This window comes from Sceloporus occidentalis, unplaced genomic scaffold (genome assembly GCF_023333645.1).
Source record: "Sceloporus occidentalis isolate IW3139 unplaced genomic scaffold, rSceOcc1.0.p SCAF_39, whole genome shotgun sequence".
Taxonomy (NCBI): Eukaryota; Metazoa; Chordata; class Lepidosauria; order Squamata; family Phrynosomatidae; genus Sceloporus; species Sceloporus occidentalis.
Genome location: NW_028317019.1, coordinates 1613927 through 1628020, shown reverse-complemented (window position 1 = coordinate 1628020; position 14094 = coordinate 1613927). Strand labels below are relative to the sequence as shown.

The 14094-nt window shown below is 41.5% G+C and overlaps 2 protein-coding genes across 2 annotated transcripts in view; one reads left to right on the top strand and one right to left on the bottom strand.

Moving 5' to 3' along the window:
• LOC149290385 (uncharacterized) overlaps positions 1-14094 on the bottom strand; it is a 242142-nt gene that overhangs the window by 41485 nt on the left and 186563 nt on the right. The gene's annotated exons all lie outside the window — the stretch shown is intronic.
• LOC149290389 (uncharacterized) overlaps positions 1-14094 on the top strand; it is a 31928-nt gene that overhangs the window by 11261 nt on the left and 6573 nt on the right. Inside the window, exon 2 of the mRNA XM_089489289.1 lies at positions 2207-2545. Coding sequence (XP_089345415.1) covers positions 2207-2545 — 339 coding nt within the window. The remainder of the gene's footprint in view (positions 1-2206; positions 2546-14094) is intronic.

Sequence of the window (14094 nt, the reverse complement as noted above, 5' to 3'; positions counted from 1 at the left end):
CCTCTCTTGGGCCTGCAGTGGCTCAGGGGGAGCCCGACAGTGGCAAAATGGCATCCACTTCCCCAAAGGGATGTTTTGCGATGTTGAGTGGCAAAATATTATTTCATCTCCTCCCCCCCCCCCCCCCCGGCAATACAAAGTGGGGTTGACCCTGAGATCTCCTCCAAACCCCATCAGTAGTCCATGCCTGTCTTATAAATGTTTTAAGGCTGCTCCCTGGCGCTTGACACTCACCAAAATTGGAGTCCAGGTCCCAGCTCCTTTGCTCTGCCTTTGCCAATGAATTATTTGTATATTGATTATCCCACCTTTCTCAACAAATGGGCCTCAAAGTATGCCTTTTATGCATCACACTGTGGGTATATGTGTGTGATAAAGAGACAGACGGAAATTGAAAAATTGAAAGGCAGGGAAGAGATGCTGAAAATGAGATGCTGATGGGCAAGAAAGAAGGTTAGAGAGCAGAGGGAGAAAGGGAAGGTGATCAGGCCTCTGGGAGCCAGGAGGGGAAGGCAGGAGCAAAGCCAGGATTGCCTAGCTCTGTGCGGAGAGGGAGGGACCCCTGGGAAGGGCCAGGAGAGGGGCCTTGGGGATTGGGAGGCAGTTCTGAACTGGTTTCAGTGAACTAATGAGAACCGGCTCAGGTCCTTGTTTTCAGACATATTAAGTGGTTTTAGTGAGCAATTATGAGTAATATTTAGGAAGGAAGGAAAGGAGGACACAGTTAGAGAAAAAGCACTTTTATTTTCCTACCTGAGCTTGCTTAGCTGCATTTTTGGTTCCAGAGGCCCTTTGTTACCCAAAATGCTGGAGTCTGGGGAGGACACTTGCAAGTGCTATGCATTGGGGGGGGGGGGGGGATTTGGTACTTAGCCCTAAGAAGAGACATAATTTTATTCAGGCAACAGTGACCTCGGAGGTCAGCCCAACTATACCAGGCACGCAATCTCACATAACTCCAGAGGCATTTCAAATGGGTTTTTATGTTTTATTTAGGGAAAAAGCAAAATACATGCACACATGCACGCACACGCGCACACACATGCACACACACAAGCCTTCGTACATACACACAAGAGGTAAGTAAAAAAGGTGGGATTGGTGAATAATGTAAAGCTATACTAATGGTAATACATTTCCTAGAATGTTCTTGATTCCAATTGCTGAGGGTCCTGCAAGGGAACGGAAAGTGGGTTTGTTGAGTATATTGAGGCGCTTAGCCATGTAAACCAACAGAGTTTCTCTCTGCAATGGGACTGACGCCAAAGAACAATAACTATCGGGGTGGACATTTATACTGAAATTGTTGCTTACAGACAGAGACTGAGAGTTCAAAATGGTTTAAATCGCTTTAGTATGTTTCCTGGGTGGGGAAAGAATTGTCTGAATCCAAATTGAATGCAACGGATGCTTGATGCAAATACCTCAGACAAAAGGGATTAGCACACCGGCTCTCAGGTCCTTCTTGGCTCTGAATTCCAGTCCTGTTCATAAACCAATGTACAGTGCAATCTGAAAGCAACACTTCCAGATTCAGCTCAACAATAACATAGCAGAGTATGGAAACAAATATCCAGATATAGGTTTTGGCAATGCACTGACTACTGTCCACACTTAAAAGTAACTCACAGACACAGTTGATTTCACCCAAGTCCTTGGAGGTTCTCTATCCTGAGTTGCAAAATAATACAAATCTTTGCAAGCTCTCTGACTTCCATCAACTTCACCATCTCTTGTACACACAACTCCAATCCAGTACACAGCAATCCGCATGTGAGCTGTATACTGTATTGGTTGTGAGTCATCTGCTGGTGCCAAACAGCATGAAGTGACCTCTGCAGTTATCATGCCTTGGGCTCTGACTCAGTACTCTATGGCAGTCTCACAGGAAATGATGCCACTTGTCAATCAAAATATTTTAAATCATGTTTAATGGAATATTTTTTCAACAGCCCTTTGACTATCTGCTTCGACCAATTCCCTTAAGGCAGTTCTACTACAATCTCTTCTTTGCTCCTGTCAGTAGGGATACAATTGTTCCATGGATTTCGGGACATCTGCAATAGTGTCATGCTCAGGTCACTCTCAGCAACTTTATTAATTTAATATCAAATAGGGAGGGTTCAACAAGGGCTAAAAATTGGGGTAACACCCTCCTCTCTTAATTCTGATATTCATTCTTGACTGTGATTGTCCTTCTTTACAGAAGAACTTGTGAGTCATGAGAGAGTCCACACAAGAAAGAAGTCACATAAATGCCAGCATTGCAAGAAAGGTTTTTCTTCAAAGTCAGAGCTAGTGAGACATCAGAGAGTCCACACAGGAGAGAAGCCATACAAATGTCAGCGTTGTGGGAAATGTTTTTCTGGGAAGTCAAGCCTAGTTAAACATCAAAGAGTCCACACAGGAGAGAAGCCATACAAATGCCAGCATTGCAAGAAAGGTTTTTCTTCAAAGTCAGAGCTAGTGAGACATCAGAGAGTCCACACAGGAGAGAAGCCATACAAATGTCAGCGTTGTGGGAAATGTTTTTCTGGGAAGTCAAGCCTAGTTAAACATCAAAGAGTCCACAAAGGAGCAAAGCCATACAAATGCCAGCATTGTGGGAAATGTTTTTCTGAGAAGTCACACCTAGTGAGACATCAGAGAGTCCACACAGGAGAGAAGCCACTCAAATCTCAGCAGTAAACTAACAGTTTTTGTCAATAAGGAATACAAAAAGTATATTTTCAATCTAATGGTGCAAAGAAAAGGCCCTTGTGATTTTGTGTGTTACATTTGTCTGTCTATATGTCTGTTTATGTTTTAACGTTATAGTTTGTTAAGTTTAATAATTGCTTCAGGTTATAAACTTGGCTAGGGATTATGGGTCATGGTATAGGTCAGCTAGATAGGGGATGATGGGATTTTTTTACAACTGGCTAGAATAGTTATGGGAATGATAGCTTTTGGAAAGTGTGGGATGTTGTCTGAAGAAAGGTGTGGGCAGGTATTAACAGAAAGGGGCTAGTTTCTGGGAATGGCAAAGGGGTCTTGTTCCCTTTGTGGCATAGACTTTGCGCCTGTGGAGGTGGGGGCTAGGTTTGGTAGAAGGTGGAGGTTTAGGTGTTGGGGTTTCAATATATTCTTTGTCTTAGGGAGGACAGTTCTGGTTTAAACACTGAATTTCTGATAATGTGTTCTCAATAAAGTTATTTGTTATTTCAATGTGTTTGACTCTTTGATGCACAGAAGTTCTGAATTTGCACAAAATACACTTTATTCTCTCATCAGTCCTCAGCTCTATTCCCAGCCATAAGAAGAAAAGAGGCAAACACACACAAACACATACCAAACAGACAGAGAGAGCTATATGTACAAAGCAGAGTCTTCCTTCCTTCCCTTTCCCTCCTGAGTCCAGCTCCTCCTTGGGACCCATTCTGGCATCCTCCAAGTCTCCTCAAAGGAAGGAAGGAAGAAAGAGAGGAAGGAAGGAAGGAAGGAAGGAAGGAAGGAAGGAAGGAAGGAAGGGTGGGTGCACTCCTTCCCTTTCCACAAAGGCTCCCAACAGAATAAGCCTCAGCAGCAAGGCCCTGGCGACCCCTGCGAATGCTCAGGAGAGGCCTTTGGGGCATGTACACATGCTCAGTCTCAGGCCCTGAAGCCATTGCTGCCCTCACAGTCTGTTCTGAGGGAGGAAGAGATGGAAGTGGGGGAGAGAAATGTATGAGAAAAAGGGGGCAGGGGGCACTTGAGGAGAGGCATGGCCGTGGGGGGAGGGGGCAGGGACCTTTAGATGTAAAAAGGGCTTTGAGGAGCCCCTCCCTCCTGGAAAGTGGGGCAGAGGAGAGACCCTCCCTCCCTTCCTCCTCATTTGGGGGGAGATAAGGGCTTGCAAACCCCCCTCTATGGTCTTCCAATGGGGGCACCCTCTTCATCTCTGGGAAGAGGGGAGGCTCCCAGTCAAAAGACTTTTGTGACAAATAAAAAGCATCAGATAGCATAGGCTTCAATAGCATTGGAAACAACAGCTTTCTGGGGGGAAGGGGTTTTCCCTGGGGAAGGGGGCTCTTTCTGTGGGGGAGAGAAGAGCCCAGATTTAGGCCAAAGCCAAGAGCTGGCAGAAGGAGGGAGCTCAAAGCCCCTTCTGGGGAGAGGGATACCCCCCTGGCAACTAGGCTTAGAGGCCCACAGGATCTGAATTAGCCCCCCCCACACACACACACACATCCTTTCCTTACCCTTCACAACAACCCTGCAAAGATCAGTGATCCTCCTCTGGGAACATGCAGAAAGGACATGGAAGCCATTGTTAGTTCTTTGCCTGAAAGTCCCCTTCCTTGAAGGGATGGAGGTTAAAGGAAGGAAAGAAGGAAAGTGCCAAGGGAAGAGATGGCATAAAGGGGGCTGCTGAAAGACAGGAGGCATTTGGATAGGAATCCCTCAGCAGCCATTTTGGGAAAGAGGGCTCTGCCTCTGGACAGAGAGACGGAGAATGTGCTCATTTGGGTAAATGTTAGGGTCCCTCTATTGGGCCACATTCTCCTCTGCCCTGGAGCCTTCTTTTGAAGCCCCATAGAGAGGGAAGATCTAGACCATGCCCTCCCCAGGAAAGGAAGCCCCCTCCCTTTGCAGGCCCCATAGATGGAGGGAAGATAAGAAGATTATAAAGAGGGGAAATCCCCTGGAGTGGACGGATTTACAGCTAGATATTATAAAACATTTCAAGGGGAACTAGTGGATCCACTATATAAATGGTTTAATCCTATTAATGCAGAGGGGATTGCAGACTCATGGGAGCTAGCGAGTATCACTTTAATTCCTAAAGAAGGAAAGGACAGCTTGTTAATGACTAATTATAGACCAATAAGTTCGCTGAACACTGATTATAAGAGATTCACAGAAATACCTGCCAGCAGACTGAAGGGAATTTTGAATTTGACAATTGGGAAGGAGCAAGATGGGTTTTTACCGGGCAAAAAGATTAGGAACAATATCAGAATGATTATGAATTGTCTTGAATTTTACCAGGTCAATAATGAGAAAAAATGTGCCCTAATTGCTATTGACACGGAGAAAGCCTTCGACGGCATGAGATGGGATTTTTTGATAGAAGTGGTAAAAAGTATGGAAATGGGAGACAATAAGGCAAATATATAATCGGCAAAGATCTTAATTATCAATGGAGGAAGATCCCAAGGATGTATGATCAATAAGGGCACAAGGCAAGGATGCCCGATATCACCGCTCTTATTCTTAGAAGTGATGGACATTTTGATTTCCTCTATTAAAGGTAATCCAAATATAAAAGGGATTAACAGGAAAGGAAAGGAAACCAAGATAAGAGCGTTTGCGGATGACGTGGTAACAGTTTTGGAGGACCCAAATCGGGGCAGAGAACCGATGCTACAGGAGCTAAACAAATTCACAGGACTGAAAATCAATAAAGACAAGACAGTGTTGATAACTAAAAATATGACTGGAGAAGAGGTAGAGGAATGAAAGAGGAAACCGGGCTTCCAAGTAGGAAAGAAACTGAGGCTCTTAAGAATTTGGATCTCTAAAGACAATAATTATTTAGGGGTATGGAAAGACATAAGAGAAAATTTAAGGAGATGGAGCTGGTTAAATCTTTCACTACTAGGCAGAATTGCTGTAATCAAAATGGCAGTTCTACAGAAAATTATGTTTCTGCTACAAAATTTGCCAATAGAGATTAAGGATAAGATATTTAAAGGTTGGGAAGCCAAGCTAAAAAAAAATTCCTATGGAAAGGACACAAACCTTGGATTAAATGGGAGGAGCTCAAAGATGCTTCAGAGAGAGGGGCTATTCGCTCCCAGACTTCAGATTATATTATTGGGCATGTAATCTAATTTGGATCGAAACCTGGATTAAATTAGAGGACAAAGAAATGCTTGATCTAGAGGATGTGCAGTTAAGATTTGGTTGGCATGCCTTCTTATGTTATGAGAAGTTGGGGATGAATATAGATTTCAATAATCATCCAATGAGGAACTCTTTACTACTCACTTGGAACAAGATTAAAAAGACATTTTAAGTTACCACTTCGGACATCGGCCAGAAGGCACTCTTCGGTAGATGGATAAGCATCAGTAATTGGCTGACTTACAAACATTGGCTTAAAAACGATCAATCTGGGAATTGGCCGATAAGATCTAGGGAAGATATTAACAAGGATGGACATAATAGACAGTGGTTTAATTCCTACCAGCTAAAACAAAGATTTCTGGTAGACAACAAAACAATAGGGATCGAAGCCAGACTAAACGGATTGGATGATTTGTTCTGGCAACCTGATAAGAAAAAGATATCCAAATGACATAAACTACTGTTGAGCAGAAATATGGAACAGGAGACTGTAAAAGAGTATATGGGGAAATGGGCGCAGGATATGGGATGCAAAATTGAAATGGAAGAATGGCAAAACGCCTGGAATAGAACAAATACATTTACAGTAGAGCAGGATCTAAAAGAGAATCACATGAAAATAATGAACAGGTGATATTACACCCCATGGAAGCTAAAAAAACCTTATAAATTAGCACAGGGGAATTGTTGGGGGTGTGATTGTGAAAAGGGAAACATCTATCATATATGGTGGCATTGCAGGGAAATCAGACATTTTGGAAGAAAGTACCTGACTCAATACAGAAGATATTGGGAATAAAATTCCCAATGAGCCCTAAATTGTACTTACTCCATATAACTTCGATTTTAAGCCCACAGGACGAAAGACAATATTGGAGGATTATATTATATCTTGTAACAGCAGCTAGAATTGAAATAGCAAAGTTATGGAAGTCAGATGAGACTCCAAGACGGGAAAATTGGATGCAGAGAGTTAATGATTGCAGGGAACGGGACAAACTCTCTTGTAGGGCTCAGAATTACGATATGGAAAAAGAGAAGAGGAATGGGAAAAGAATGGAACTGAAATCTGAAGCTCATTGAGGTCTGAATTAACTGGAATTGAATCTACAAAGTCTGTTCTTCAAAAATAGGTTTAAATGTGTATTTTTATTTCCTGATTAATTATAGGTCAGTAGAAGAAAGTTTGAGTCTCCTGCTTAAAGAAAACCATGATAAAGAAGGAATCGAATACTGTGAAGTTATGCATACGTTATTTTGACAATAGATAAGAACATAAATGAAAACTGATATTATCAATAAGCAATTGGGATATATTGTGTTCATATGTTTTAGAGTTGTGCATAAAATTTGTGTTTAAAAGCAGGGTTCGGTTATAATATGATGAAAGTGAGATCTTTGAAAGGCCAAGAAGACAGAAAGCAGAAAGTGGGTCCAAGGAAACGGAAAGATTTGTGACAGTGATGTTATGGATACTGGATTTGTATTGTTTTATTCTATTTTTATGACTCAGAAAATAATAAAGATTATATAAACGTCAAATTTGTAATGAAGATTACTATGTTTTGTGGGAAGAAATGGTAATATCTGAGGGAATATGTAAAAAGGATTTACATTGAAAAGGGGAGGGAATAATTCCAATTCAAACTAAAATTGGTACAGGTTAAGTATGAAGACAAATAGAGAATTATGGACTCTCATCCATAGGGTCACCATGAGTCTAAATCGACTTGAGAACAAGAAAAGATGTAAAGACTAATTAGCCAGAGATAAAAGAGGATTATTTAAAGAAAGGAGCTAGCTGTCGCTTTAGGTTTGGAAGTTTATTCTAATGTATTTTGCATTTAGAATTATATGTATCTATGGTATTCCTATGTATGTTTGGTAATTTAAATGTTCTTCATTTGTTTGTTATAAGTTATATGTATTTTTTTTAATTCATCTTTATTTAAGTTTCCAAATACATAAAACACGACCAATACATAATCCAAATAAAAATTGCTTGTAAAAGCAAATTTGAGTCTTGACTGGTCATTTGGGACCCTCTTAAGTCTTCCTTTTCCGTCTTCTGAATCTGAGCCCATTTGAATGTCCTTCGCCTTGAAACCTCCCTCCGAAATATGAAGTCTAGCTGTGAATTATTCTTTTACAATTTAAGTAAAAACAGAAAGAAACTGCAAATTTTTTCATTCAATTTTACATAGAAAATGTGTTTACTTCTCTTACTATTTTGTAAGGTTAACAACAACTGAAGAAATATATATTTATACAGATGTTTACATCAATTTCATTGTATGGATCTCTCTCTATTGTTTTCAATATACACAGTGAGTCATTCAATCATTCTTTGTTGACCTGGGATTTATATAAGAAAGCAAAAAGAAACAGAATATGCTTATATTCCGTGTATAACATGCATAGCATAATATTCTTAAAGATCCTTAAATTTCATTCTCCCAAATCCACTGAGAAGAGTAAAAAGATAGGACTTTGATTAGTCCTCCACTAGCGACAAGTTTAATTCCCATTCTTTTCCTCACCTTATCAAAACTTTCTTCCGCTCCTCCTTTCTTCTGCCTTTATCATGATTTTGGGCTATACATGAAAGTCTATCCAATTCCCTGGACTCATTTACTTTCCCAGGTTTCCCAAGTTGGTATCTTTTCATATTTCCATAATTTAGCTATTTCTGTTCTAGCTGCTGTCACAAAATATGTCTTTTAATACAATAAACATTTAAAAAAGAAGCCTTCTGGGTGACCTTGGGGAAGTCGCACTCTCTCAGCCTCAAGGGAAGGCAATGGCAAAGCTCCTCTGAACAAATCTTGCCAAGAACAACCCAGGATAGCGTCCCCATAAGTCAGAAACCACTTCAAGACACACAACAAAAACAACGGTTGTTTTAATGGTTAGAACCTGCCTTGTGTCCCAAATCAGGGGAAGCAGAATATTAATGAAAACGGCAAGACTAAGAAGGGGTCCCAACTCCTGAGAGCAGCCCCCAAGCAGCCCTCTCCTGCCTTCCCCCCAAATGCACCTGAGAGGTCCGTGGGACAGCAACCAGGGCCTCCCCAGAAGATCCCAAAACCAGGACAGGTTTCATGCAAGAGAGTAGAGGAAGATGGGTTGCAAAATACGTCTCTGGCACATTTCTTGAATGAGGAAGTACTAGAGTATCTCAGATGACAGCCTGCTCCCTTGCGGCTGAGGAAGACCTTTTGTCTTGAAACGTCCTCCATCAGTTCCCAAAGACAGGGATAACAGCACTTTTCAGTTTCATATCATCTATTTTAGTATGTCACCTAGAGCAGATATATTGGAGGGAGTGTGTGTCTTGTAATTGTTCCTTTTGTTGTTTTGTTGTAGCCCATTCTTAATTATATGTATTGTCATTGTACTGAAGCCTTTGTGTAACTGTACTCACAATTGCCCTTGTTTATATACAGTCATTCTGTATTACTTACATTAGTAGGTTATTCATAGTAATAAACTGAAATTAGTTTTTACATTATCATTGTTTAGATGTTATTCTGCATTACATCAGTATGTTATTCAGAGTAGATAAATTGAAGCTGATTTGTGTATTGTAGTTGTTCTTTATATACATACCTTTTCTTCTCATTACATAGCATTACTTTCTTATTACATGTTTCATGTTCACTTAGAATCATAGAGTTGGAGGCGACTACAAGGGCCATCCAGTCCAACCCCTTTCTGCCATGCAGGAACTCTCAATCAAAGCATCCCCGACAGATGGCCATCCAGCCTCTCTTTAAAGACCTCCAAGGATCACTGCACTCCGAGGAAGGAGTGTGTCCCAATGTCGAACAGTCCTCACTGTCAGGAAATTCCTCCTAATGTTGAGCTGGAATCTCTTTTCCTGTAGATTGCATCCATTGTTCAGGGTCCTAGTCTCTGGAGCAGCAGAAAACAAGCTTACTCTCTCCTCAATATGACATCCCTTCAAATATTTAAACAGGGCTCTCATATCACCTTCTCTTCTCCAGGATAAACATTCCCAGCTCCCTCATAGGGCATGGATTCCAGATCCTTCACCATTTTAGTCACCCTCCTTTGGACACGCTGCAGCTTCTCAATGTCCTTTTTGAATTGTGGGGCCCAGAACTGGACACAATATTCCAGGTGGGGCCTGACCAAAGCTGAATAGAGTGGCACTATTACTTCCCTTGATCTAGACACTATACTTCTATTGATGCAGCCTAAAATCGCATTGGCCTTGTTAGCTGCCTCATCACACTGTTGACTCATGTTAAACTTGTGGTCTACTTGGACCCCTAGATCCATTTCATAAGTATTTTCATTCAGCCAGGTGTACCTCATCCTATATCTCTGCATTTCATATTTCCACCCTAAGTGCAATACCAAACATTTCTGCGTGTCGAATTTCATTTTGTTAGCTTTAGCCCAGCTTTCTAGTCTATTCAGAACATTTTGAATTTTGATCCTGTCTTCTGGGGTATTAGCTACTCCTCGTAATTTGGTTTCATCTGCAAATTTGATAAGTATGCCCCCAATTCTGTCATCCAAGTCCTTGATAAAGATGTTGAATAGCACTAGGCCCTGGACAGAGCCCCACTGGACACCCCACTGGTCACTTCTCTCCAGGATGAAAAGGAGCCATTGCTGAGCATCCTTTGGGTTTGTCCAGTCAACCAATTACAAATCCATGTAACAGTTTCCTTGTCTAGCTTGTTTCATGTTTTTATTTTATGTACTGTTTAATTTGGTTAACTGCTATTAAGAGACATAGCTAAGAGATTCTATGATATGGGGTGCACTATAAACCTTTTAATAAATGAACAGGTATTTCAATCCTATATATTCATATTATCAGACATAACTCCAGAGAATGTTAGCCTTTTGGATGCCATAATGTTCCTCTCATTCTTCAGAGCAAGAAGCAATACTTCAGCTGCCTTCCAGAAGATAAAGCAGAAAGGCTTCCAAAACCACTGAAGCCTTGGGCAAGTCACACTCTCTCAGCCTCAGAGGATGGCCATGGGAAACCCACTCTGAAGGAACCTGCCAAGAAAACCCCTTCAGAGACTCCCATAAGGTCACCATAAGACCTGGAAACAACTGGAAGGCAGACCCCAAGAACAACATTGGGAAATAGGGGCAAGCCTTGCCTTGGGAAAGTGTAATGACTGGGCTCCAGTCAATGGAGGTCTTCTTCAGGCAGTAAAGGGAGGTTTATGCAAACACAGAATGACATCACTGCTACGGAAGGCTCTCTTGACCAATCAGAGATCAAGATAAAGGTTCTTCTGGAAGCTTCCGTGAGAAGGAGATATAAGGCCTGAGAGACCAAGAGACAGTTGGGGGAATTGTGTCGGTTGGAGATCGAGAGAGAGTTAAAGAGCGGATCTTGGAAGTTAGTCTCAGAATTGGAGGCTTCGGTTTATTTATTATTTTAATAGCTTGTGTGAATTGAATATTATATACTTACAAATATTGTACCTGCAAGACCCTTAATATCTTGTATGACATATTTTAGTTATATTTTGTTATTTATAGTAAATATCTCCTTGGAGTATCTACTACTCGACGCTCCTTTTACACGTGTCTTGGCTCAGTTGATGCTTGGGAAGATCAGTAAAGAAGTAGAAATAAGGTTCCTTAACTGGTCCCAGTGTAGGTTAAGGGAAGTCCTTTTATATTTCACTGGATAATGGCAGCGAGATTTCAGGAATTTAAGGGTCTGCTGGACTAAAAGCCATGATGTCTAAATGTCTAATGAACAATTTGTAAACCACTCTGATAGCCTTTTGGCTGAATAGAAAGGTATAAAATTATTATTATTATTATTATTATTATTATTATTATTATTATTGCAGGGCCGCGGTTTGGCTGCTTGGACCACCGGAGATCATCACAGAGAGTCAGTTGGAAAAGCCCATCTCACTCCAGAAAATAAAGGTACTTGAGGAGTTTGCACTCTACGTCTTTCTGTAATAATAGCTACAAAACTGATAATAGCATTTGGGACATTTAGTCTTTTAAAAACAAATAGTGCAGATTTAAATGCTGCTTTAAAACCTCTTTCCATCTGCCAACTTTGTGCTGGTTTTGGGGGTAAATGAGAAAGTGTTGGGAGGGAGGGACTGCCAGCAGAATTAGGAGATGCATTGCAGGCTATGGACAGTTTGCAGCCAAGAAAGGCCCAAAACACACAGCAGCAATAGTCCAGTTTGAGAGTGCTTTGACTGCCCAGGCCCAGTGCTAGGGAATCCTGGGAAATGAAGTTTATTGTGGCACCAGAGCTCTCTGACAGAGAAGGCTCAATGTCTCACAAAACTACATTTCCCAGAATTCCCTAGCACTGAGCCAGGCCAGTTAAAGCAGTCTCACATTGGATTATTCCTGCAGTGTGTTTTGGACTTAGGTGACCCTTGGCAAGTCACACTCTCTCAGCCTCAGAGGATGGCAATGGCATCCCCTCGCTGAATAAACCTGCCAAGGAAACCCCATGATAAGTTTGCCTTAGGGTTGCCATAAATTGGATTAGACTTGAAGACACACATGAAGAACAGAAAAAAGTCTGCACTTATTTCTCAAGTTGTACATGGGAATGGGAGGCAGTGTGGTGCAGTGGTTTGAGTGTTGGGTTACAACTCTGGAGTCCAGGCTCCAGTGCCCCACTCCTCCATGAAACCAGTTGGGTCCCTTGGGCAAGAGGTCACACTCTCTCAGCCTCAGAGAAAGGCAATGGCAAACCTCCTCTGAACAACTCTTGCCAAGAAAACCCCAGGGAAGGCTCCCCAGAAGTCGGCAATGACTTAGAGCCACTCCACAAAAAACTACAAAGCCTCAAGAAAGAGCCAGTGTGATTTAGTGGCTGGACAATTAGACTATGACCCTGGAGCCCAGGGTCCGAATGCCCTCTTGGCCACGGAAATCCACTGAGTGACCTTAGGCAAGAAGTCACACTCTCTCAGCCTCAGAGGGAGGCACTTACTAAACCACTTCTGGACAAATCTTGCCAAGAAAAGCCTTCAATGGACTTCCCTTAGGGTCACCATAAGTCAGAAACAACTTAGAAGCACACAACGACAACAAGAGCAGTAACAGCACTAACACAAGGCAGCTTGGGAGAAAAGAAGGAAGGAAGGAAGAAGGAAAGTAACAAAAAAAGAAAGAAAGAAAGAAAGAAAGAAAGAAAGAAAGAAAGAAAGAAGACTTGGGAGTTGTAGTCCCCTGTTGAGAGGGATTGGAGGGGCTTTACTGCAGGGCAGGACCAGTGTTGGTAAGAAGCCTCAAACTTATTTCCTGGCATGTTTTACCAAAATCCATGGAATCCACCCCATATTACACGGAATATTCAGTCAAAATCCCTTGAAAGTTCCCGTAATGTTAATAATAATAATAATAATAATAATAATAATAGGATTTATTTATATTTTTATTAATATGGTGGATCTTTAGCAAATAAATGTAAACCTAATTGAATAAAATAATTGTAACTTATTTCAACTCTCAAAATTACCATTGGACCAAACAAAGAATCTTTCAGTCCTTCTAATACAGTGGTGCCTCGGGTTACGAAATTAATTCGTTCCGCTGTCAATTTCGTAACCCGAAAGGCTTTCGCAAGCCGAATCCCCATAGGCGCTAATGGGGAAAAGCCGCGATTTGGTGTAAAATCGCGCCGAAAAGCACCAAAAGTTTTTTCGTAACCCGAAAAAACTTTCTTAACCCGAAACAGTTTTTTTAAATTAATTTTTTTCGTATCCTGAAAATTTCGTAACGTGGGTAATTCGTATCCCGAGGTACCACTGTACCTTTAAGATACTTATTTGGACATGAAGGGGGGCCAGGAAGATTTATGCAAAATAGAAACGTGTTCGGCTGCAACCGCACTGCAGAAATAATCCAGTTTGACACCCCTTTAATTGCCCAGGCTCGGTGCTATGGAATCCTGGGAATTCTAGTTCTGTGAGACATTGAACCTTCTCTCTCAGCAAACTCTGGTATGATAACAAACTACAATTACTGGGAGTTCATAGCACTGGGCCATGGCAGTTAAAACGGTATGAAACTGGATTGTCTCTGGAGTGAAGATGCAGCCTGAGTTGGTTCCAAGACACACTGCAGAAATAATCCAGTTCAAGACCACTTTAGCTGCCCTGGCTCAGTGCTAGGGAACCCTGGGAATTGTAGTTTTGTGTGAGAGAGCTCTGGTGCCACAATAAACTACAATTC